The sequence below is a fragment of the Anabrus simplex genome, chromosome 12 (assembly GCF_040414725.1).
Source record: "Anabrus simplex isolate iqAnaSimp1 chromosome 12, ASM4041472v1, whole genome shotgun sequence".
Taxonomy (NCBI): domain Eukaryota; kingdom Metazoa; phylum Arthropoda; class Insecta; order Orthoptera; family Tettigoniidae; genus Anabrus; species Anabrus simplex.
Window position 1 is genome coordinate 7,169,928 of NC_090276.1, and position 27,470 is coordinate 7,197,397.

Consider the following 27,470-nt stretch of genomic DNA (forward strand, 5'->3'; position numbering starts at 1 on the left):
CGTCTTTGTGATCGTGCTGCGTGCAAATGCTATACAAATGTAAAACAGAAAAAACTTGTACATTATTTTAGTACATAAAACAGTCGTAAATTTAAGAAAAGTTATCTTATATTTTTTGTACAGTTGAATAAAGGTGTTACTGTACAACTTATGTTAATGTATTACATGCACTGTATTTGTTTTTTTAGTTTGTTTTTTCAGATTATCCGGATTTTCAATAATCCGGACCAGTTCTGCTCTCACTTAATCCGGATAAATGAGGTTCTTGTGTATTTGTGCAAAATATGTACTTGTTCGTGTATGGAATTGGCCAGTAACTAAAAAAGTAGAGTTTGTTACATGTCGTGGAGATTTGTATGCTGCAGCAGTTATTGGATATTTTGCACCTCGACCACATTCCAAATGCTTTCATCAAACAAAAAGTTGGCATTGTCCCAGTTAATGAGAAAACGTGAGAGAAACATCTCCAGGAGTATGGCCATGTCCTGTTGCTGCATTGAATACCATAGCTAATGGTGCTTACCATTTAGAAGTTAATGGGCATCGTCCGAGAGGCGAACCCTAACAGGAATGGCAAGGCACCAATAATGCTCACATAAAATTCTGTGGTTAAAATCAGATGACTCAGTTGATGAACCAAAATGGTGTTCTACAGTAGAATCCAAAATGCATACCCTGCACTTGCAGGGGAAACCTGTAGTAGTCGTGGTCGTCATCAGATCTGTGGAGTAAACCTGGAGAAGAAAGCGTGTTTGATTCCTTATAATAACAACAGTGAAACCTCGTTAGTGCGTTACTCATTAACACGTTTTCCCACTTAGCACTTCGTAAATTCGAGGTCCTGATTCTCATCATATTAAGTCCATATAAAAATACCTTGCTTATCGCGTCACAAATTTTCGCGTTTACTGCTTAGTACGGTCACTTTTTTCCTAGCCCTGAAAATCTTATTAGTCATTCCTAGTGAATAAACTTGATTTCCAACTCGGGTGTGATCTGTGGCCACAGTTGTGTGATTACAGAAAAAGGCCTTAAATTCGTGAACTTCATACGATAAACTGCACGTTCAGGGAGCAAGCTGTTCGGCTCAAGAATGTTCAGTTTTGCTTGCCGGTTAGCAGCAAGATTGCTGAAAAACACAGTGAGTCTATTTGACTTGTATTTTGCATTCCATTCAGAAGCTAGAAATTTATTGTGTGTTGAGTGGTACAGTGAAGTTTTGTCACACATAATGGTAGCCTATATCTGGATTAGGAACATAACCATTTGTAACTGACTAGCATGGTGCATATTTGTCTTGTGATAACCTAGTTATGGATATGGAAAAAGTCTTGAAATTCCTTACTAATGAAGACAAAACTAAAATCTTTCAGAAAGTGGACTGCCACGCGCATCTTTATGTGTGCAGAGGTCACGAATGTTTGAACTCGCACCTTCGAGTTTCGACTCTGTCGTTCGACTTCATCAAAGTTTTTCAAAATTGTGGTCAGTCATTCCTCTTGATTCCTACCAACCACACATGGTCGAGTGTAACCTCCAATTCATTGTCTAAGAGTGTGGCCAGAAAATAATGTTTAATAACCCACTACTCTGAAATTAAAGGCTTCTACTAACATTGGTTTTAGAAAGAGAGTGATCTGCAATAATACGTGGATATTTTTATTGGCTGCTGTGCATATGTTTCCATATTTGCTGCTTGATTTTTTTTATCACCGTTCAGTGCACATGTTGTTTTAAAAGCTCCAGCAGAAAAGGTTTTTGTGTTTGTTCTCTAGTTTTTTTTCACACCTTTTAATCCTTTCCTCTCATCTTTAGAAATGGTAGATATAGTTTTCACTGTACCCGTGGATACACAACGTAAAATGCCCTCATGTCGGAAAAATCGTATCTGTTGTTTCCATATCCCTGTTGGATAGTTTTTATTCGTATATTCAGTAGTACGTTTTCTTTCTTAACACGTTTAAATATATATCTATATATATATATTTTTTTTTTTTTTACAAGATATTAGAATCCTTCTGTATTGATGGTTTTCACTTGACAAAGGAAAATTTAATGTCTCCTCCTATTCAATACACAACATAAATCCATCCTTAGATGGAGTAATAAAAGTCAAATATGTTTCGACTTGTTTGAGCCATCTTCAGTGAAAAGAGGGGTTAAAGTTATTTACATAATAGAAGCTAAAAATGTGTTATAAACATAATGAGCAAATGACAAACAAAAGAGACATGACGGAAATAAAAAACAATTCAAATATAAACACATTTCCATCATTAGATCAACTCGTTTGAGACATTTTCCGTGAAAAAAAGTTAACATTTTTACAATAATTGAAACTAAAAAGTGTTTATAACGTATGAAGAAAAGAATGAAAACAAATGAGAAGACAGAAACCAACAATAAGTGTTTATAGTGAGGTTGTGGACCTCTTAGTCTAAAAATTTTGCAGTGTGATAAAATTAAAAAAGAGGACAAAATTACTGTGTTAAAAATTCATTATTGACAGTCTGTCTTTGTAGAGTCACAATCACCACGATTAGTTAAGAGAGAATCTAAGTTTAAAAGGAGACACGTGCCAGGTAAAATGTATGTGTCACGTGATGGAAAACCGCCAATGAAATTCAAATTTTACAATAGTAGCACACTTGAAAGGTCTGATCTTTTCAATTTTCTTGCTCCTGTTCTCGATTATTGTTTCCAATGAACCCTTTACTATCTCATTGTCGCCATAAGACCTATCTGTGTCGGTGCTGCAAACAGCAAATCGGAAAAAAAAGAAGCCCTCGCAGCTCTAGAATGTTTCATCACTGAACCCATAGCTGAGTCTGATATTGCTTCCACTTGCTTCTGCCAGGCACCTCACTTTCATCTTTCTTGTCCAATCTGCCTTGGTCGACTCTTGTTCTCTTCCGACCCTATTAGTGATTAGGTTTGCCAGGAGTCTTCATTGGTCCTTCCTCTTCGTTTTCTGATGCCCTCAGTCTTTGAAGGGTCGTACCTCTTCTGTTCACCCAGCGAGTCTCGTAGCTGTGAGCTTGAATTCAGTGGGGCGGCAGCCGGGAATATGGTTTCCCTTTTTTTTTTCTTTTTTTTTTTTTTTTCTCCTATTTCTATCCCATCGTCGTCATAAGACTTGCCTGTGTTGGTGCGACGTGAAACAAATTGCAAAATAAAAAACTTCAGTGTTTTGTCTGGTTAGTGTTAACAAAGGATGGTTGCCCAGTTCTATTTTCTCTTAAAACACTTAACATCACCACTCATTTGAATGATAATCCGATTGCTTTTTGACAAATTCCAAATCCTTCTATTCTATTAAGAATTGATATTGTAAGGTAAGAGGACATTTTTGAATTGGTCATTTAGTTTTTCCAACTGTGCCATTGACTGAGATCCCTTCAGTTTGAACCTTTCCCTCTGGTGAATATTTACTAAGTCAGTTGAGGAATTTCCAGGGTTAGTTCTGTACTTTAGCCATCAGAATGTTGACCAGCAGGGTAAGAGAGGTAGTGGTGCACAGTTTCTAATCACTAGATTGTGTTCCAAAAGCCTGGATTCAATTCCAAACTTCCCTGCAATGTTCATGTGGGCCAAGGCCATATGACACTGTTAATGGTCAAGGTCGAGTGTTTATGATTGACTTACTGTACATTTTCTTTTACTGTTTGCTCTTCGTGTGAATTATCTTTGTAGTATTTAAGTTGATAGTGCATGGACAACAGCTGAAGGTGTTGAATAGGAGGATTTAACAATGGAGATTGAGAAAAAACACGGAGAAGAGCAAGACAATGGTGATGAGTAGAGGAAGTAAAGAAGGGAAAAGGAGCTATTAGAAATTGGAGACAGGGAACTGGAAATAGTAGAACACTTCAAATACCGGTATGTCGAAAGTGAACTGACAAAAAATGGAAGACTGGATATGGAAATTAGTAGAAGGGTACAACAATTAGGGAGTGCCTTTTACTGCCAGATATGGAGATTAATATGTATCAATGAATTCTAAAGAAGTAATGTATAAGGGATATTACTTACCTATAATGACATATGCAGCAGAAAATTGGACAATAACTTGGAGGCTGAAATGAAATTCCTGAGGTGTATGGTACAGAAGTCAGGAGGGATAGAGTGAGGTGTGTAGACATATGAAAAGAGTTGAATGTGAAAAAACTAAATGACAAACTGGAACAGAACATATTGAAGTGGTTTGGACATGTCAAGCAGATGAAAGAAGAAAGACTCCCAAGACAAGCACTTGAAAGACAGATGACAGGGAAGAGAGGATATGGAAGACTAAGATTACAATGGATGGACTCTGTGAAGAACAGCATAGGACAACAGAACTTGGACTGGAACACAGTGTTGGATGAGGAATGGTGGTGGGACAGGATGAAGTGCAAGAGGAACCATGTTTATCCCCACCCAGCGTCAACTGGAAAGGGGGAGATGATGATAATAATGATGATGATGATGAGTGCACGTAAACATTTAACCCAATCTCACTGAAATACCTCCAGCCATTTCCAGGTTATGGCTGAATAAAGACATACATCTCGCCAACTTAGAGTTACATTTAATATGTATTCATGTATCCGAGATGAGGAGTGCTAAAGGCTTCAGCAGCTGGCAAAATTCCTATCCTCACCGCTAGATGGGGCTTCATTTATTCCATTCCTGACCCAGTCAAATGACTGGAAACAGGCTGAAGATTTTCATTTTCAGATGTATTTGAGGTGTAGACGTGGTCCAAACTACGTTGTTTTTGAGTCTTAACTGTAAACACTTGAAAATAATCTGAACCAAACTGTGAATTTTTAGAGAGATCACTGGGAGTTTCTTAGTGCTCACACGTGTTTCACCTCTGTCTGCTGGGTAAAGAGGCACTCTAATGTAAATAAGTAATATTTTATTTTACTTGGCAAGATCAAGACCTTCAGGCCTTCTCTTCCATTTAACCAGGCACTGAAATATACATACATTACATTGTATCACTTTACAATAATAGATTTAATACCAATTAATAGTAATACAAGAATGATGAGCGATAAGATTAAATTAAGAGAAAATAAATTAGATATAATAAAAGGATAAATTCTTAAAACTAATATTCTACCTGTAAAAAAGAGGTAGTACATAAAATTTTAATAACATTTGAAAAGCAGATCGGGTAAGAATTTTAGAATAATCTTGTACCAGAATATCCATGACAATAGAATGGTTGTGAGTAGCAGCATCAAGTTTACGGATGATCCTTACTGGTGCATAAAATGTGCAAATAGCGCTTAACCCTCTGATACTTTCAGGAAGGAGGTTGCACTCACGGCAGGCAGTTACTGTGAATGATTTTATCGTAGATGGCAGATCTGTGGTTAGGTAAAGCCAGGATGGAATTCTTAGTAGATCTTACGTTAAGACTGTGATAAGAAGATAGGTATTTGAAATATGAAGTAAGGTAAAATGGCTTTGAAAAATGAAGGATTTTATGGAGATGGCATAGTGTGTGAACAGTGCGACGGATTTCTAGTCAGGGCCAATAGGTGGTTATATGAAGGAGTTACATGGTCATAGTACTGTAGGTTACAGACGTATCTCACACATGCATTTTGACCACGTTGTAATCTGCTCAGTAACTTGCACCCAGCATCTCTATAAATCGTCACAGTAGTCGAATTGAGGGAAAACCAGAGGTTCTCCCAGCAGCATGTGCAATGCAGAGAATTTTTACTGGGTGATGTTCGCAGTATGCATTTTCCATGACATGTCATCATCAAAAGTAACGCCTAGGACTTTTACTGGTATGTTAGTATTACATAGCCTTATAGATGAAATCTCCGGTTGATTGACCTTCGCAAGTAGTTTTGGGTATCCAAGGATGATGGCCTGTGTTTTTGCTGGGTTTAGAGTGTGATTGTTACAAAATGCACCTTTTAGTCACAGATACAGCTTCGTATATGTTGAAAGCTGGTCAGTCTCTTCGAGTATTTTTTCCAAATCTCATTCATGTCACATGTTTGGCCCATGGATTGCATCGTATTGCAGAACAGATACGTACCCTCTTTCTGTCTGTCAACAAAGTAATTTCAGGTGGGAAAAAACTGTTCATAAAAGCACCAGCTCGTGTACAGTTGCACAAAACTCATCTGTTCAGGTTTCTCTTCCACCGGAACCTGTTCTCACAAGATGGGAAACTTTGTTATCTGCAGTATCGTTTTACCAGATGCCTTTGCTGGCAGGACCTAGTGTTTACAGTGCACCATGTCTTCTGGTATGGGCTAGAGCAATTTTGTTACTTTCATTGATCTCTCTCTGTCTTATCCTTGGCTTTGACAATATGAAAGTGACTGAGGTATGAGCGATGGTAATAATGCCATTCCTTGTGCAGCCAGTCCCTGCTATGAATGGTATGAAAATGTTGCTTGTAGGGTCGGTCGGTGCATGCATTTCAGTGGGCTTGGCTGACTGATATGTAATAGCAACTTCTGGCTCGGTGAGGAAAGCAACTGGAAACTACCTCACTCCTCATTTCCCTAGTACACCTTTTCAGTGATGCCTAGGCCATCTGTGACATCTGATGGCAGAGCTGTTGAGGATCCAACCAGCCTTAGGGCTGAAGACTGGACATACACACAACGTAAGACCACATCCCAAAGACCAAGAAGAAAACTATGTTAGATCCTGATCGATTTTGTCTGTGGCCGAAAATATTAGATCTGGAGATGTATGGAGGTACATTTGTACATCATCAGCATAAATATGGTATTTGCAGTGCGTTAGGTTTTGGGAGACATCATTCATGTAAATAGAAAAAAGAAGGGGCCATAACACCGACCCTTGGGGCACACCACACTGTGCCAACTGCCAAGTTGATTTGTTTATCCTATCTGTAACACATTGCCGACGGCCGTGCAGGTAGGAATGCAACCAAAAGAGGCCACTGTCCGAGAAATGGAGGGAATAAAATTTTGAGAGCAAAATGTCAATCTCAACAGAATCAAAAGCTGTGCTCAAGTCTAGAAGTATTAAAACTGTCACTTCTTTGTTGTCTATTGCTTCTCGAATGTCTTCTGTGACCTTCAGTAGTGCCGTTGTAGTACTGTGTGCTTGACAAAAACCAGATTGTAGTGGGTCAAGTAAGTTGTAAGTCGTTATGTAGTCTGTTATTTGTCTATGAGCGATGAAGTCTAGCGCTTTGGATAAAGCAGAAAGTATGCAGATGGCTCTATAGTCAGATGGTTCAGAAGGGGAAGCTACTTTTTTTTTAGAGGACGTATAATGCCCGCTTTCCATGTTTCTGGAAATGTGCTGCCTACAAGGGAAGAGTTAAATATATTAATTAGTGCAGGTAATATCACATCCAGAATAATTTTTATTATCTCTATTCCTATACTGTCATTTCCTTTTGCCGTTAATGTTATCCGATTTATAGCAAACCTGACTTGTGAATGGGTTGCTGGACGGAAGTAGAATTTTTCTATATCTATATCTATATCTGTTGACTTCTATAACTTCCTGTTTCAGGGCTGCATTTAATGTGCAGTTAGATGAAAAGTAATCGTTCAGTTTTTCCAAGGGTATATTTATTTATGGATTTCCACAACACAGCTGTTGAAATTTGATTGAATTAAGCTATGAGCATGTCGTAATTTCGCATTTCTAATCCGTTGGGTCGTAGCGTTTCTCAGTCTCTTATAGTTAAATAGATTGTCAGGAATGCAATGTTTTCTAACTCTTCTATAAGTAGCATCGCGTTTAGCCATAAGTGCTCTAATCTCATCTGAGAGCCAGGGAGCTGGTTTCCACGAAACACGAGCCCCCTTTTCAATAGCATGTTTATCGTACAGCTCAGTCATATGTTGATTGAAAAGCGTCACTTTGTCATTTATTTCTTTAAGTTTAAATAATATGTCGTGCCATGGCACTGCAACTGCATCTCGTAAAAGTTTATTATCAGTTCTTCGTAGATCACGATATAAAATTACTTTCAGTTTGAACTTGGGTTTTTTAATAGAATAGGCCATTAATATAACATCGTGTCGCGGTATACCTGGGACACAAATTTGACCGTGGTGAAGAACTAATTCAGGTTGGTTTGTAGCAATGAGATCAATTAAGGTGTGTGATATATACTGTATGATGTGTGGCATTGGAAGGAAGAAACGTTAAGTTGCAAGCTTTAAAAGAAGTTAAAAGTTGCGTTGTCAGAGGAGAGCTAGGTTCAAGAAGGTTTATGTTGAAGTCGCCCTTAATAATTATGTTTGAGTAGTTGGTGACTAAATCTTGTATTTCAGTCTCTAGACATAAAAAACCCGCATTCGGTGGCTTATATACTACACCCAGAAGACATTTTACTTCATTCACAGTTATTTCCAGGAACATGAACTCAGGTTTTCGCTCGTACGGACCTGGAGACCTACAGATTACTTTAGGGTGTAGACTGGTCATAACATATATGGCGGTACCCCTGCAGGGCTTATTCAATCAGTCGGAAATGAGCAATGTATAACCCGCCAGCTGTAGTCTTTCTGTTGCATGGTGTGGTTTTAACCAAGATTCGGAAATTAATATTGCGTGGAAACTGGGAGGCATAAATAGAGCTTTAATTTTGTCCATTCTCGCCTCCGCAAGGAGGCTTTGAGCTTTTATATGGCAAATCTTTAAAACATTACTGTACGGAGAAAGCTGCTGGTTATTGACGTCCCTTGTCGACTGAGAATGATAAAGTTCAGATGACAATAGGTGTGTGTTGCCCGCACAGCTGGTTTCAGGGACATTGCGGGAGGGTGGAGTAAGTGAAAGTGTTTGAGAAATGTTTGGAAGGAAAAGGGGAGCCTGTTCGTTTCTCTGAAGTTCGTTATCAGAGGAACTAAGCGCAGTTTAATCCGGTACCTCCACTTTCAATTTACATTTTCTATGTAACTTACGATGTTTTCAGTTATATTGAAGACTAGCTGATGTACCCGTGCTTCGCTACGGGATTCTCAGAAAGACTGACTTTGTGGTTTTCTTAACCTGAAATCAACATAGGTCATTACAAAAACGTAAGTATGAATGTAGCGATTAAAAGCAATGCTATCATATAAAATACTCGATCAAATGGAAAGCCGCATGTTTTATCACTTTTAACGAACAGTTCTGCGGTTTGATTGCGGTGCCAATCTAACAGTCCAAAGTTCCAGAGCTGGGATGATCAGGCCGCAGATTGCCATGAACACTCATCTGCCATTATTCCGCTAAATATGCACACTGTTCATTCCAATCAGTGCCTCAGGGTAGGGATTGAATAGCCCGAATGCTATGATGATCCAGTGTGTTACATACCAGTAGAATCAGAAAATTTATAAACCAGGGGAACGGCATGCTAAAAGAAAGTTATCTAATTCCCCAGCTACTTCCCATCAATATTCAGGCAGGCTGTTACACTCTGTACGACTGGGCGAGTTGACCGTGTGGTTAGCGGTGCACAGCTGTGAGCTTGCATCCGAGAGATAGTGGATGCGAACCCCATTGTCGGCAGCGCTGATGATGGTATTCCGTGGTTTCCCACTTTCACACCAGTCAAATGCTGGGCCTTTCCTATCACATCGTCGCCATAAAACCTATCTATGTCGGTGCGACGTAAATCAAATAAAAAATACTCTGTACGCAGCAGTAATCCTATCTACCGGAGATGAAGGGCAACAGATGACACAAAGCACATCACGACAAACAATGGTCAATGTAATGTTATTGTTGATCAATGTTATGAACTTTCTACATTGTAGGCCTTCACATTTAGTTTTCTTTCGACTCTGTGATTTGTAAAATATTTTATACCATAAACTGTAGTTTCTTATTCTCCGACTTTACATACCGATTTTCATTAAATACTGTTTACCCATTTCTGGTTACTCGGCGCTGATATGGACTTAGTAACAAAAATCCAAAATCATGAATATCTTTGTGATCGTAGCCAGTACGGTAACAATGTATAAGACATGAATAATAGGAAATTTAATACTATATAACCCTAGTTATGTAGCATTCATCGATTACAACTCTAATAAGAAATATTTGAGAATTACATTTTAGGCCTTCCCCTAAACTACCATTTCACTCAGCGTGAATAAAATAATTTACAGCCTAGACTATAGCGACTTATTTCCTGACTTTGCATACCGATTTTCATCAAGATAGGACTACTAATAACAACAATATTTGAGAATTATATTTTAGGCCTTCCCCTAAACTACCATTTTTCTCAGCGTGAATACAATTATTGATAGCCTAGATTGTAGCAACTTATTCCCCAACTTTGCATACTCATTTTCTTTAAAATACGACCACTAATAACATAAATAGTTGAGAATTGAATTTTAGACCTTCCCCTAAACTACCATTTCACTCAGCGTGAGTAAAATGATTTATAGCCTAGATTGTAGAGGCTCATCCCCCGACTTCACATACCGATTTTCATTAGACCACTAATAACATAAATAGTTGAGAATTCAATTTTAGGCCTTCCCCTAAACTACCATATTACTCAGCGTGAGTAAAATGATTTATAGCCTAGATTGTAGAGGCTCATCCCCTGACTTCACATACCGATTTTCATTAAATTCTCTTCAACCGTTTTCTCGTGATGCGTGTACATACATACAGACAGACAGATAGACAGACAGACAGAAATTACGGAAAAGTAAAAAGTGCATTTTCTTGTTACTATGGACATGACCGATACAGAAATACCATTATTTTCAAATTCTGAGCAATGTACAGACAAAACTCTTATTTTATATATATAGATGACAGATAAGCATGAGCACGTTGAAAAGTGCAGACTTCCACTTAGAGATTCATATCTCCTAAACGGTTTATGATATTAAGAAACGGTTTGCGCCATCAGACGCCTCATTTATCGCTCTACATGTTTGTTTCTAAACCATTTAATCGTATCTCCCATATTAAGGGGGTAAATTGAGATCAAAATTTGAATAGGGTGAAATTTGGGTGCATTTTTAACATTTTACATTACATTTTGCCTACTTATGTATAAGCTAGAATCATGAAATTTCGTACACATATGTCCCTTAATCGTGCCAATGTGCGCACACAACGTGATGATCCTATCATTCTTATAAGTGTGTCAAACAACGAAATATACTTGTAAAAATCACCAAATTTACGAACAATCCAGAAATACGGCCAAATTTAACGTATAAGGGAGAGAGATACGACAAAATGTCACAGGACCAAAGTTGTAGATCACTCCGAATTGAAGGGACATTGTGCCATCCGTTTTGTGATACGACTTACCGTTTAGCCAAAAAATAGCTCAAAAGGAATGTCTGCACAGTCATTAAAATTGCCTCCATATTTCGATATCTTTGGGGGGTAAAAAGTGAAAAATTTGAACATCTTGGAATTTTCCCGTCGGTTAGGGACCAAAAGCTATAATTTCACCAAATTTCAATTGTCTACTTCGTCTGGCAGGTTGTGCCGCCATTTTGATTTGGGGGGATAGGGGATAAAAATGAGGAAATTCTCGAACATTTTTAAGCCCACGAAACCTATAGGTTATCGTTTTGGATATACTATACGACTGTGTTCTTATGCTGAGCCCAAAATTTGAGCCCCCCCAGCGTGCCCCCTTCAGGGAATTTTGAGAATTTCCGATTTTTTTAGGGATCCTGGGGTCATCAGTTTCCTCCGTACAAAGTTTCAAATTTCTGAGATTTCTGGAAGTGCCTCATTAATTCACGTCTTTTTTCATTTTTAAATATTTATATATACATCGCTCCAGGCCGACTCGCTTTTATATATATAGATGATTATGACAAAAATGAGAATGGAACTAACAATTTAGTGATCAGTATGATAATGGCAATATAGCATTAATGTAAGTGGAAATAAATACAACAAATATAAGGCACTGGACCCAGTCTACTGCTACTAACACCAAGCTATCACTACGGCAAGCAGAAGTTAACTATGTTACTAATTACGTTCTAATAGAGAGTTAAGGTTAAAAATGATTATATACTACAAGGATAACTCTAAAATTAAACTACAATAGAAAGTTACAAAAATGTTGTGACCCTTTCTCCCTCATATCACTTTAGTTCATTTAACTGTTCTATAGTGCACACTTTATACTTATTTGATCCAATTTTTATGTTAATTACTCCATCAATGCTCCATACCTGGCGTACACCAAACCTCGAAATTACCTTCTTAAGGACTGCGAGCCTTGTTGCAGTCAGATCCTCTCTTATTGGAACCGCCATTGAAGTCCTCTTTTCTTGTGGAAGATTTCCCTCTGCTTCCAGTAGAAAACGAATCTCACTATTAGAGGTCGTGGTGTCCCGTGCAGTCATCTTCCAATGCGATGGTTCCTGTCAGTGTCCTGAAGGCCAAGGTCGACACCAAGATCTCTTGCCATGCTAATTGCGATAACATCAGAATCTTCCCTTTCCTATTCCGGAATGCCGAAAATACAGATACATTGCCGCCGTTGGTATTGCTCCAGTTGATCTTGCTTGTTTTTAAAGTCACTTTTGATTTTCACAAGTTCCCTGTTCTTTGCCTGAAGCTGATCTTGTAATAGTTCGACAGTTTCCTTGTATTCCACTCTTAGTTCCCGGAGCTGTAACTGTTCGGCTACGGCCTGCTTAACGAGTTCTTGTATGCTGGCGCCATCTCCGGTGGGGGGGGGGTCTGGCTGGCTTGTGGAAGCTTCTTAAGAGCCATTGTGAAAACTTACTAGTAGAACACTGATAGTTTACTTTAGTTAACTGCACGCGTTTAACTTCAGCACGAATCTAATAATGTATTTCTCACTTCAAGCACTCTATCACCTGCAATTTACAATTTTTGTGAGAGAAAGTTTGCTTGCGACTAGCAACTAGCAGCCATTGTACATTCAACTGGGATTAAAGGTATGTTCTACTCGAGAACATGGTTTTGAGTGCAAGTATCGACTCTCAAAAAAATTTGGAATTCATTATATTCGATTCTGCCAGTCTTGAAAAATGGTTGTTGAAGGATTTAACCTTGATGGGACAAATTTCTGGACAGTTGAAGCGGGAAATAGTTTTTTTCGGGGAACTGATAATGCAGGATTTTTTAAAATTTGATTCGATTAAGATGTTTGCGGGACCACATAATTAGAAGGAATAATCTGGGGAAGTGTTGTCTCTGGTAACAGATAATCCAGGTTCCCTAATATTAAGCATAAATAGGATAGGTTCCAACCAGGGAGCTGAGAATAATAATGGAGCATTCCCCTCACCACTGCTAGCCTGTGGAGAAAGTGGGCTCACTTCTCAGGGTGGGGAAGCCCTAAAGACCATGCCCACTTGGCACTACCGTATGCTACAGAAAGTGAGAGACTGTGGTCGAAATTAACTTCTCCTTTGTATTGCAAGTACAAGACACCTAATAATAACATACTACACTTTACACACTGTAATAACAAATACAACAATACATTTTATCAAACTATAGCCTCTCATAGACCACAAATGGAAAAAAATAAGCATTGCAATCTAATTTGAAATGTGAGCGTTACTGTCCTTTGAACTGTGTGATTTTAGTAAAATCTTGTCTAGTTATTGTTGCCTGGATCTTTTCATTTTGCACTCTGAATGAATGTCTTAGTCAAATGTTGGGGTACAGTTGATATATTAGCTGAATCAGATTGATGATTGTTCTCGTACGTCTCAATGACCGAGCAAGTGGCTGCGTGGTTTGGGTCACGTAGCTATCAGCTTACATTCGGGAGATATGGGGTTTGAATCCCACCGTCGGCAGCCCTGAAGACTGTTTTCCATGGTTTCCCCATTTTCACACCAGGAAAATGTTGGGATTGTACCTCAGTTAAGGCCACGCTTGTTGCCTTCCCACTTCTAGCCATTTTCTACCCCATCGTCACCATAAGACCTACCTGTGTCTGTATAACACAAATAAATTTGAAAAAATCTCAATGAAGCCCTCATTTTCCTAATTATCAATTTCTCTTCTTTCTTTTGACACTGTATGTTCATAGTTTTATCCGTTTTCGTCATCTGGGGATTGAACACTGAATAAACGTAAAGAAGTAGCTGCCAACAGGGTGGGGCTTAAAGTGGAACAGAACTGCACACAACCATTGCATGGAAATAGTCCTCCTCAGGAATGGTTAAGATCCCAGAAGAGCTTCCTGAGGACATCTGAGGTGCTTAGTGTCTCACCAGAGAAAGAAGGGCTGGAGCTGTGGAAGAGGATCCCACACCTTTGTGGATGGATGCCAACTGCTGAGCAGTTACCACCTGCACTTAATGAAAGCTGGCTGTTGTGGAAGTCCCTGAACAAGCTGCGATCACGAGTGGTAAGATCCAGGGATAACTTGAAGAAATGGGGTTTAGCGCAAGGGGTACAACATGTGAGTGTGGACAAGAACACACCACGAGCCAAATGCTTCAGTGCCCTCTGTGTCCAACAGAGGATGATCTCCTACAAGCCACTCCGAGTGAATTTGACACTGCAAAATACTGGGCATGTGTAAAATGATCTCAGATGTTATGTTTTGTGTACTACAAACTGACTTGTACATTAACTGTAAATTCATATTTTTCAACTCTAGTATTAATAATTGAAAGGGGAATATTTTTTATTTACATAGCCCCAACAGAGGTAGGTGTTATGGCAACAGTGGGATAGGAAAGAGCTAGGAGTGGAAGGAAATGACCGTGGCCCCGACATTTGCCTGGTGTGAAAATGGGGAAACTATGGAAAGCCATCTTCAGGGCTGCTGACAGTGCGGTTCGAACCCACTGTCTCCTGGATGCAAAGAAAATGATTTACTGTTGGGGTTGAAAGAGTGGACATGTAATGAGAGCAGCCTGGATCAAATAATGGAAATCACTACACACTTGGTCTGGACCCAAGACTTGGCTGAATTCGCTTTACCTAATTCTTTTGTGGTGAATGAGAATTTCACCTATCAACACCTTGGAAAGAAAACCTTCAATCTTTGGTCTAAATACTGTATTTCAATTCAGAAAAAATCTGATTTACAAGATTTTATTTTTAGGTGTCACTATGATTCCTTCCTGTAAAAATGATTAGATTTTGAGAGCATCAGCTGTTTTGTGTCTTGGAGATTACTTTTCAAGTAACTTAATGTAAGTTTTCTCCCCACAAGGTTATCAATGACTTGTACAAGTTACGTTCCTCACTTTGCAGGAGATCGACCCCGAGCGGCAGGATTCTCCTGGTAGAGCAGACACCAATGACGTCTCTAAATCCAAGGATGATGAGGTAGGATAGATTATCTTTGTTTTCTGCTCATCTATTTACTGATGACTTGTTATTTCTTTTCAAGCGTGGTTTTTTTTTTTTTTTTTTGCCTTCCTGTGTTTAGTATTGAAAACTAGCCGATGTGCCCATGCTTCACTGCAGAATGTGCAGGCCGCAGGCAGCTGTGAACACTCTTCTGCCATATTCCGTTAAGTTTGCACACTGCTCATTCCAATCAGCGCCTCACAGTAGGGATTAAATAGCCGAAATACTCTGATGAACCAGTGTGTTACATACCAATGGTTATCAGAAAATTTATGGACCAGAGGGATGGCATGTTAACCCTCTTGGAGCCAGGAGCCGATCTGGTCGGCCGCTCACTAGCAGCTGGAAGAGGCCAGAGCTCCGCCTGCGCTCTACTACTGTAAAGTGCCAGGCCGTTTTTAGTAGAATTACGTGCATTTTAACATTCGCGTATATCTACCGGTGTATGTAAAATACCGGCAAGAAATTTTCTACACGTCGACTACATAAAATAAACAACTGATTTAGAGTGATATAAATAATTAAAAAATATTATTGTTGATATTATGGTTGTCGATAACGTTTACTTTTAGGAAGAGAAAAACATTTTTGCACTTTCTCTCCCAATATCTACTTTGAAAATATCATCTACGATACAAAAGAATATACGTCTAAATGCAGAATTTATTTCTTAATATAATTCTATAAAATAATTATTTTGAACGCGAAAAATAAAAATATAAAAAAATAAAATTCAAACGTATGTCCCTAATGAAAATAAGACAATTTTACTCACCGATAAAATTCATGTATATATCGATGTATGGCAAACACTTAAGATAAATTTTATATATGTGGTGTAGATTGTATAAAAATAGTTATTAAACCACTGCAATCAGCTACCCGAGTATTGGCGGGAAAACCATAACATATGCGGAGTATGGAGGAAATGCCTACTCCCAGTCCTGAACAACTAGGATGAACTTGTAGCACTTCATTCATCACCAATTCATACTTCATTAATCACCTTTCCAGATCACATCTGGAATTGTAAAGCCTGACCTTGGTCAGAAATGTTTCGATCGAAAGATCAGACAATCAATGATGATGAGTCTTCTAATGAATAAATCCACCGGTGTGGACAAACAACAACAAGGATCTGCACAAAGACACCACTCGGAATCGGTGGAGTGTCAAGTAGAAGACCTAGGCGAATCGGAGCGCCTGGAAGCCCAACAGACAATCGACAGACAGCTGACAGACAGTGGACTAACCCAACAATGTAAGAAGAGACTTAAGTTCAACAAATCAGGAAAATTTTCATACTTTGCAACATTAAACATTAATTCACTAAGTAAGGTGGGCAAGTTGAAACATTTAACTGATGTGATGGACCAACATAGGATTTTAATAATGGCTTTACAAGAACTTAGGAACACAGACCAGGACCCAATTGAATCAGGAGGTTATCGTCTCTACAAAGGACCTCCAGGAGAAAGAGTAATGAAGAATGTCCCTCAATTTGGTGTAGGTTTTCTTGTTCATAGTAGCATAATAGACTCAATTGAAGAATTTTCTTCAAAATCTTCGAGGATGGCACTTCTAACAATTAAAGTAGGGAATAAAACTTATACTTTAATAAATGTCCATGCACCAACAAATGACAAAAACAATAAAGATAGAGAAGGAGTTGAAAACTTTTGGGAGGAACTTGATTACATATTAGCGAAGATCCCTGATGAGCATATAAAAATCTTACTTGGAGATTTCAATGCTAAAATAGGCAGAGAAAAGAAGTATCGCACAGTTGTAGGAAAATGGCCAGCTCATAAATTAACGAACAAAAATGGCCAAAGATTAATTGAACTTTGTGCAGATCATAGACTCGTTTTGGAAACCACCAGATTCATGAGGCGACCACATAAACTTATGACATGGAAATGCCCTAACGTAAAATTGGGAGAGTTTCAGATTGATCATGTTGCCATGGATAAAGATTATCATAAAGAAATTTATAATGTCAGAGTCCTCCGTGGGGTAGACATTGACTCGGATCATTATATCTCAAAAATAAAAATCAAGTTAACACCAAAAAGGAAACACAAACATAATCATCTCAAAGCAAGGAGAAATTATGATCCCAGTTACTTAATAAATAATAAAATATATTTAGAGAGATCCAAAACACCTTTAAATGACAAATTAGAGACAATGATCAACAAACTTAAAACCATAGCTGAAGAAATTGCCCCAATCAAAAGGAGAAAGAAACATGCGTGGTGGAACGAGGAATGTGACAAAGCAATTCAAGCAAGACACAAGGCATGGATAAATGATCAACAGAGGAAAACGGAAAAATCTCGAGAAGAACTAATTAATGCCAGACAAACAGCTAAAGAAATTAGGACAATTAAAAGGAATTATCAAAAGGAAATGCTTAGCACTATAGAAGAAACATTCAATCAGCATAAAACAAGAGACTATTACAAAACATTCAAGCAATATCAATCTAAATTTACCCCTCCCACACTTATGTTAAGAAATAAAAATGGTAAAATGGCACACAATAATCAGGATAATGCTAACATTCTTGCAGAATACTTTAAAGAGTTACTTAATTGTGAGGATCCTGTGGAACATTTAGAATTTGATCCTAACCCAAAAAATAAAACTCCATTACAAAAGATTATACCACCAGTTTACAATGAAGTGAAAACGGCAATTAATGCACTTAAAAACTACAAAGCAGCAGGAGAGAATCAAATAGTAGCAGAAATATGGAAGAATGCTAATGATCAGACTATTCAAAACCTACATAAATACATCATTGATATTTGGAACACGGAGAAGCTTCCTGAGGAATGGAATACAGCGATAATCCACCCGCTGCACAAGAAAGGTGATCGCTCCGATCCAAATAATTATCGGGGGATATCCTTACTTGATATTACATACAAGATTTTATCCAAGATTATATACACAAGAATCCAAGAACAACTCGACCAAGAACTTGGAGAATATCAGGGAGGATTTCGACCAGGTAGAAGCTGTCCAGATCAAATCATTAGTTTAAAATGGATAATGAAGCACCAAAGAGTTCGAAGTAAGGGTCTGGTCATCACGTTTGTAGATTTTAAAAAAGCATACGACAGTATTCATCGTGACTCATTATTAAAAAGCCTTAAAGAATTTGGCTTACATCAAAAACTTGTTAACCTCATTAATATGACTTTTAAAAATACGAAGGCAAAAGTTAAATTTAGAGGTGAATTATCAGAATCATTCACTATAAGAACTGGACTTCGACAAGGAGACGGACTTTCACCATTGTTATTTAATTGTGCATTGGAGAAGGTTATGCGTGAATGGAACAAGAAATGCCAACCAACTATCAAGATCGGTAGAAATATTAAACTCAACTGCCTTGCTTTTGCGGACGATTTAGCATTACTTGCAAATACAATAGAAGAGGCTAAATTTCAAATTGAACAACTAGAAATTATAGCTAAAAAAATGGGATTACAAATTTCATTTGAAAAAACAGAAATGATGCCAACTTTTAAAGTTGATTTACCAGTTATTCAGCTGAACAGTAATAAAGAGATTAAAATTGTTCAGAAATTCAAATATCTTGGGGAAATAATAACATGGAACACAAATGAAAAAGAAGCAATAGAACACAGAACAACTAAATTTAAACAAGCACAAAGACTTACCTGGCCAACCTATTAAAAAAAATCTCTTTCGATAAACGCTAAGCTGAAACACTATAATTCCATAGTTAAACCAGAGGCAACCTATGCTAGTGAAACTTTATTCAAATTAAATGTAAAATCTACAACAGACAAATTACAGAAAACTGAGAGAAGAATTCTTAGAACAATTATTAATAAAAAACACCAAGTTGATGGACAGTGGAGATCGTTGCCTAACAACATTGTCTATCGTGAATGTGAATCAATAATATCTACAATGCGTAAAAGAAGAATTTCCTTTTTCTGTCACATATCAAGATTAGCAGACACCAGGATATTGAAACAACTATTCGATTACTTTTTGAAGAATAAAATCAATAATAATTGGTTCAAAGAAGTTCAGGACGATTTGGAAGAATTGGGTATAACTCGGCAACAAATCAAAGACAGAAAAGAGAAGAGGATTTTGAAGAACAAAAGCATAAGTCTCAAACTAAAAGCAGTTGAACGGAAACAATATACTATATCGGACACACAAAGGGCTTCCAGGTCGGAGAGGATGAAAAAGTTCTGGGAGAAGAAGAAGAAGAAATTAACTCAAATGTATTGATTTCAGTGCTCCAATGTGGGCGTAAAATATGTAAATAAATAAAGTAAAAAATAATAGTTGAGATTATAGTTTTTATTTTATCGGAAATCCCTTTTTCTAGTTTTCTGTTTCAGTATCTATTTTTAAAAACATCTTACAATACAATACAATATGCGTAATTAAAACATCTATGGCACTAAAGCCCTGATGGGCCTTGGTCTACTAAGCGACCGCTGCTCAGTCCGAAGACCTGCAGTTTACGAGGTGACGCATGGTCAGTGAGACGAATTCTCTCGTTCATTATTCATGGTTTTCTAGACCAAGGTAGCTCTCTTAGCCTAAGATCTCTCCTCGATTGTCATCACTTTGTTTGAGTGGACCTCGAACCAACACTCAGACCCAGGTAAAAATCGTTCACCTGTCCGGGAATCGAACCCATGACCTCCGAGTGAGAGGCAGGCACACTACACTTGACCCGTGGGGACCGGCATTTGCGTAATGATAGAGAATTCATTTATGAACAGAATAATTGCTCTGAACGAGAAAAAGAAAAACAAAAAATGCAAACACAAATTTACTATGTCACTAGTAAAAAAGAAGGAAAATGACAAAATAAATTTACTCACCGAAAATTTTTGAGAAGAAGACTCGTCACCGCTATATAATGATCAAAGTTTGAGACCACTGTTGAAGGTTATTTACACTAACACTAATCACTTATCACTAACACTAATAGGAACAATAAAAAGCGTAACGCAACGTTATATAAGATCTCTGTTTTTTGTTCAAGTAGAACTTTAAATATATTTTGTTTATTTAGGGCATTTATGAAGAGCTGCACATTTAGTATGCAGGCCTTTATCGCACTTGATGCACACAGTTCGCGACCTCTTTCTCTGTTGCGGAGAGCTACATACAACGCACCGTCTTTCTAATGTACCTGACAAAAGTTTTACGCCACACACGGGAATATTCGTGATAATATTTTGTCTATTCTCAAACCATTCAGTACTCTGAGATTCAATTATACTGGAGTAGAACTGGAGCCTAGTCATTTTCTTTCCGTTACAGTTTTCTAAATACATCAAATAAGCATTTAAGACCATTCTCGAAATTATATTGAATGCAACTTTTTTCCAGAATTTCAAAGTTCTACGTTCATCTAAATAAAAATACACCATCATGTCATTTGTATCAATGCCACCCATATAACGATTATAGTCTAAGATCACGTTAGGTTTCCTCTTGGGTTGATTAATGTTTCTAGCAGTTGCAGGCACTTCTGTTTCTATTGCAGCTCCGCGTGTACTTATAAGCACCACCTAATTTTTCTGAGATTTTTTCTGTTTGGATCCCACTAGTAAAATTGGCCCCTGTCTGAAATATTTATTACAAACTAATTTAAATGGCTTTTTCACAGCATCTGGTAGTCCCTTCCTGTTTCTTCGTATAGTGCCGGTAATAAATGTTCCAAGTGAGTATAAATGTTTTGCAAGGGGGATTGACGTAAAATAATTATCTGCGTAAACGTGAAAACCTTTCATAAAATAATTCCCTAGGGACATGAGTTTGGTGACTACAGTGTAGGCCAGTCCATTAATTCTGATTTCGTTTCTGTCTTCAGTGGATCTTGCTCCTCGGTAGGTATAAAAACCAACACATTACTTACTAACTGCATCACACAACATCCAAAATTTTATCCCCCACTTGTGATGGTGCTTATTCGGCATGTATTGGAGTAGTTGTGTATGGCATTTAGTTCCAACTAAACTTTTGTCCATGGAAAGTTGCTGATGAGGAGTATAATGATGTCTAAATAGCCTATTAGCATGATCTACAAGAGGCTGGAATCGAGCACAGGGATCGTAGTTTGGAGAGCCAGGAGGAGAAAGCTTACTGTTGTCAACTAAATGAAAAAATTTCAAAATAAGCTGAAACCTATTCCTTGAGAACATTTCACCAAACCAAGGGGTAATGAAATGGTCTACAGTACTCCAGTACGAAACAATGGTAGGTTTTCTTATTAGTCCCATATTCATGATGACAGCTATGAACGCCCTTATTTCGTCAATTGTAGTGCGTCTCCAACATCGAGAGCGGGAATTAGGTGACGGTTCATTACAAGTAAGGAGTTGGTCAGCGTAGCGATTGGTCTCGGTGACTATAAGGTTTAGCAGAGAAAAAGTGAAAAATAAATTGAAGTATGATATGGGCGGAGAATCAGGCGCAGGGGCATGTTTAGGTCCAGGAAGTTCCATGAACGAAACAGGAGACTGAGGAACGTTGTCAGGTTCATTGGGAGAAATTTCCACAAAATGTACTCCAGAGACATCATCATCATCATCTTCGTCATCACTAGTTTCATCAACAACAGTATTCACAGTAGCCTTACTGCCATTAGAAACAAATAAACGCCTCTTCTTTAACTGTGGTGATCCCGGGGGCGTGTCTGGTATAATTTCATCACTACTCACTGAACTAAATTCACTATCGCTATCCGATAAATCATCCGCGTTCACTTCGCATTGTTCCAAATATTCCATTAATTTATCGTTATCAATACCTGCTGAAAATATATCACGTGATCCACTTGCCATTCTGCTGTCAAGAATCCACTCACTGCAAGGAGCAATCTTGTACTTGTACTGACCGGTTAGCGGTATTTCTAAACACAGGAAACAACTCTTGTGAAAGCTAGAACACCCTCTTAGAAATTCCAAAGCAAGGTCAGGCACACAATAACTTGTAGCCCCTTTACTACAGGTTGTCACAAAAGTATGCACGTCACTATAGACTGCCAAAAAAGTATGTATATCACAGAATTTCCAGCCGGCCGATGTAATCGGCTCTGGCAACTTCCGCACGGATATTTAAAGGCCGATCTCATCGGCTCTGGCAATTTAAAGGGTGGACGCTCGCAGTACCGCCTGGCTCCAAGAGAGTTAAAAAACGCAACTTCGTGGATGCAAAGAAAATTATTTACTGTTGGGGTTGAAAGAGTGGAGGTTGTATCGTCGGTTGTAACTCGATCCAAGTATATATAACTTTTTCCTATGTAAAGTGAGCAGTTCAACTCGGTTTATGGATGTGTTTGCGATGACTAAACAGACCGATCTTGGCAAAAAACATACGCCCACACAAATCGCACTGAATGGATGCAGGAGGGTGGGGTGGTAATTGACGGAGCTTTCTTCTTTGTCGCTTGGCGTTCTGATGTCTGTGGCGTTCTCTATTGAACAAGTTTACATCTGTGGATGTAGTGTTCCGCCACAGTGAATGGTGCACAGCACATTCTTCCCATGTCTGTATCTTTATGCCAGTTGTTGTCATAATGGGTTTAAGCTGGTCCTTAAAATACTTAAGAGGGGCTCCATGAGATCTACTGCCGGAGCAAAGTTGACCATAAAGAATTTGGCAGGGGAGCCTGGCATCTCTCATCCGGTGAACATGGCTTAACCATCTCAGTTGATGAGCAATGATTGTTGTCTCAGTGCTATTTAACTGCACTTTGTCGAGAACTGCAGTGTTGGTCACATAGTCCTCCTGCTTGATATTTAAGATTTATATAATTTTTTGTTGGTGGAAGTGTTCAAGTTTTTTGATATCACGGCGATAGTGTCGCAAGTTTCACAGCCATACAGTAGCGTGGAAATGACAACAGCTTTGTACACCATGAGTTTGGTATGCAGTTTTAGCAATGATAAAATATCCAATAGATATCGGATCATTGATCTCCGTTCAATACCGAAACATTAATGAAGTTCATATATTTAAATGCAGTTTTAGGTCATTATTCATGAAGACTCTGTGCATTAACTGTCCTCGAATGCTGCATGAGCAGCCCCAATTCTTTTATCAACATCTTGTTTGCAGGTACCGGTACACCATTTAGACATGTCGTATCTTAAGGATGAGGCAGGCTGAGGACTTGCGGTTCGAAATACAACTATATTAAACAATAATGGCACCAGTCAGATGACCTTGTACTGAGCTAAGTTATATTGAATTTCCAATACAGATATACCAAATATACACAGTAATATGTACAGTTATATACAACTGTACTTGCTCTCAATAAGGGGAACTTCCTAACCATACAACACATCAAGAGTTAATTAACTCGTTCGGTGGGCGATGCGGCGAGATCCGCAGCTACAAGTCGCTTGCTCGGCGGGAAACGCAGATATATCCGCCGATTCAAATTTTTTTTTCTCAGTTGCCTGCCTGCAGAGGTTTATTTCCTTTTCAGCAGCGTATTCTGGATGAGTCTGCCCTCTGATGTGAATTTTTTCAAATATGTTCTTGCAATACCAATGTGTCATCTAGCTTCGCACTGAAGCTTTAGCTCATCTCCTAATAGTCCCTTGGATGTAATAATATTGCTGTAGAAGGGTTTTCTAGAGATTATGATACCAAACAGACCTCTCTGATGACATTTTAGAACTGTGACCTGAAATTCATAACCGTTAATTATTATCCCCTATTGTGAGTTCTTCCTTCACGACTGGAGTGTGTGTGTACCGTGAGTTACACAATATTTATTGGAAATTCTAAATTCCCATGGAGGGAATTAGATATTTCACCTGCATACACCCCAGCATCAATGGGTAGGATCTGGCGCATCCCACTCTGACGGGTCTGGTATCAGACCTAGGACGAAATGCTGGTTAATAGAGCAAATGCCTGAAAAGCCATAAATCTAATTTTTTATCTGATTTTTTTTTACAACATTTATTGTCGTACGCATCCGTAATACAGGTTCATTTCATGATTTCCGTCCAAACTGCAGAGACCAGGGTTCTATTTGATCCTTTTTCTTACATTTTTTCCGCTAAAATATCTGTAACGTATTACCGACCCCCACCGTTATAGGAAGATGATTTACGGGTCATGATAAACAAAATGTTGGAATTTAGTGGGGAGAATAGTGATATTAGTTAAGTAAGTTCTGCCGAAGGGGAATTCGTATGTGACAGGAACTTACCTGGAATAAGTACTGCAGGCTCGAATATACAGTGACAGTTGTGACGATAATACTGATTACAATCCAACCATTGTTAGTTCTTCGTTAACTTATACTGAAAATGGACAAAGAAAGTCCCGTTTTGATCCAAAATTCCATTATGATGCGAGTTTTTTAGGTAAAACAAAACTCAGCGAAATATTTTAATTACTTTTTTTATGACGAGGTATGCCAGAACATAGCTGAACAGACAAAAGATGCCGAGCAGGAAATCGCACATAAAACCCAATTTAGTAAGATGAAAAGAAAGGAATCGAGATAAAGACCGTGTCCGAACAAATAAGGACGAAACAAAGCTTCTTATGGCCATACTATTGCCGCAGGGGATTATACAGAAACGTAAATTAGGACACTATTTCTCGCAATCGCTTGTTCACTACGCCTATTTTCTATGAGCTGATGACAGAACAGATTTTTTTCTCACCAGACTGAGTGGCCTAGACGGTTGAGACGCTGGCCGGCCTTCTGACCCCAACTTGGCAGGTTCAATTCTGGCTCAGACCGGCGGTATTTGAAGGTGCTCAAGTACGTCGGCCTCTTGTCAGTAGATTTACTGGCTTAAGTGCGACCAGTATCCAGTAATCGGGAGATAGTGGGTTTGAGCCCTACTGTCGGCAACCCTGAAGATGGTTTTCCGTGGATTCCCATTTTCACACCAGGCAAATGCCGGGGGTTGTACCTTAATTAAGGCCACGGCCGCTTCCTAGGCCTTCCCTATCCCATCGTCGCTATAAGACCTATCTTTTTCGGTGTGACGTAAAGCAAATAGCAAAAAAAAATTACTGGCATGCAAAAGAACTCCTGTGGGACTAAATTCCGGCACTTCAGCATCTCCGAAAACCGTAAAAGTAGTTAGTGGGACGTGAAACCAATCTTATTATTATTATTATTATTATTATTATTATTATTATTATTATTATTATTATTATTATTATATTTTTCTCCACAGCTTTTTACATATCTCTGACAGTGAGGTGAATAATCGACAACTTCCTCCCAAAATATACAAGATAAATCCGGTATTTGACCACCTGTTAGCAAAATTTTCAGAAGCTCATACCCCTGATGGCAAAGTGTCAATTGATGAGAACCTCTTGCTAGCGTAGCAAGGGTGGAAAGTTTACGTACCAAGAAAACTGTCACGTTTTGTAATGGAATCATATAAATTATGTGAAGCAGAGACAGGTTATATAACATGATCTGCTTTCGTGTACATTATAATGAACAGCTGTAAAAGACATAACACTGAAGACTATAAATACTGTAAATGTTATCTGTATTTTAGTGTAATATAGTCCGTGTGTGTCACTTATGAATTGTAGGTAGGCTATATAAACATGGTCCCTCGAAAGCACTAACCAACATGACAGAAAGTTTCGTATTATAATTTATTCCATTGTAAATCTTTTGTAAATCTACTCTTGAATTACTGTAGACTAACCTCTCTTGGTCCACTCTTGGACCGTAAATTCAGTAGACCAACTCACCCTCTGTACCTCCTTAAATAACCTCTTATTTTCTGGAACCAACTATTCGGTGATCGACTTTGCCCTGCTCGTGATTCTGAGTTGGCCCGTCCTGATAGGCTGGCGTTTCCCTCACCAAGGAAGGATGTTACCACAGGCATATTCTAGAAACATTTAGATTATGGATATTTCCACTGCCTATGTGCATCTTTGAGGTTCCCACCTTCTGATCTAGAATATTTACATATTAGCACAGAGCTCAATAGCTGCAGTCGCTTAAGTGCGGCCAGTATCCAGTAATCGGGAGATAGTGGGTTCGAGCCCCACTGTCGGCAGCTCTGAAGATGGTTTTCCGTTGTTTTCCATTTTCACACTAGGGAAATGCCGGGGCTGTACCTTAATTAAGGCCACGGCTGCTTCCTTCCAATTCTTAGGCCTTTCCTATCCCATCATCGCCATAAGACCTATCTGTGTTGGTGCGACGTAAAGCAAATAGCAAAATTACATACTAGTGATAAGGCTGGCACAAACATCCTATGATGTGTCCTAATATTTTGCCATGCTAGCTTGTTCCAAGCCGACATGAACTGCATTGCCTTTTCAGGTTTTTCATATATGTAATATTTGTATTAAATTATTACACAGAACACTAAACACTTTCACTTCACTGATCACGTGTTTCAGTATGACAGTGAAATGAAATGAAATGAAATGAAATGAAATGAAATGAAATGAAATGGCGTATGCCTTTTAGTGCCGGGAGATCCCAGGACGGGTTCGGCTCGAGAGGTGCAGGTCTTTTGATTTGACGCCCGTAGGTGACCTGCGCGTCGTGATGAGGATGAAATGATGATGAAGACAACACATACACCCAGCCCCCATGCCAGGGAAATTAACTAATAATGGTTAAAATTCCCGACCCTGCCGGGAATCGACCAAAGGCCAGCACTTTATTTACTAGTTTCATTTCCGTATTGATAGTTCACTTATGTGTAGACAAGAAAAGGTTCCACCTTATCAATACAATTTTATTACTGTAGGACTGGTTTCGACCTTAAATAGTCATCATCAGCTTACATGCATACCTTTACATATGTGTCAAGCATTAGTTAGTATGCCTTTTCCTTAAGGGAGATGCCTTGGGAAAGCATCATGTCTAAGTGGCCAAATTGGGCATGTTGAGTGTAAAATGGTTATGTACTATATCCTTAAGACTAGAATTTGTTTATGGGACCTAACTTAAGCTTGAATTTAAATTACAAATGCATTAAAATTGAAATGTACAGTACATATTAAAATCACACATTAAAATAGACAGTACATGTTAAAATCCTTTAAATAATGAATGTAAAACATTTCATAGAAATTAATGTATGCGTCTTGCAGGTATTTTTGTTCTTGTTTTGAGTTTAATTTTATAA

At 38.4% G+C, this 27,470-nt stretch overlaps 1 protein-coding gene across 2 annotated transcripts in view; it reads left to right on the plus strand.

Annotated features, from left to right (window-relative positions):
- Mbs (Myosin binding subunit) overlaps nucleotides 1-27,470 on the plus strand; it is a 532,528-nt gene that overhangs the window by 351,564 nt on the left and 153,494 nt on the right. For both annotated transcript variants that reach the window (XM_067156305.2, XM_067156306.2), the window contains exon 16: nucleotides 15,199-15,273. In XM_067156305.2, the coding sequence (XP_067012406.2) occupies nucleotides 15,199-15,273 (75 nt within the window). The remainder of the gene's footprint in view (nucleotides 1-15,198; nucleotides 15,274-27,470) is intronic.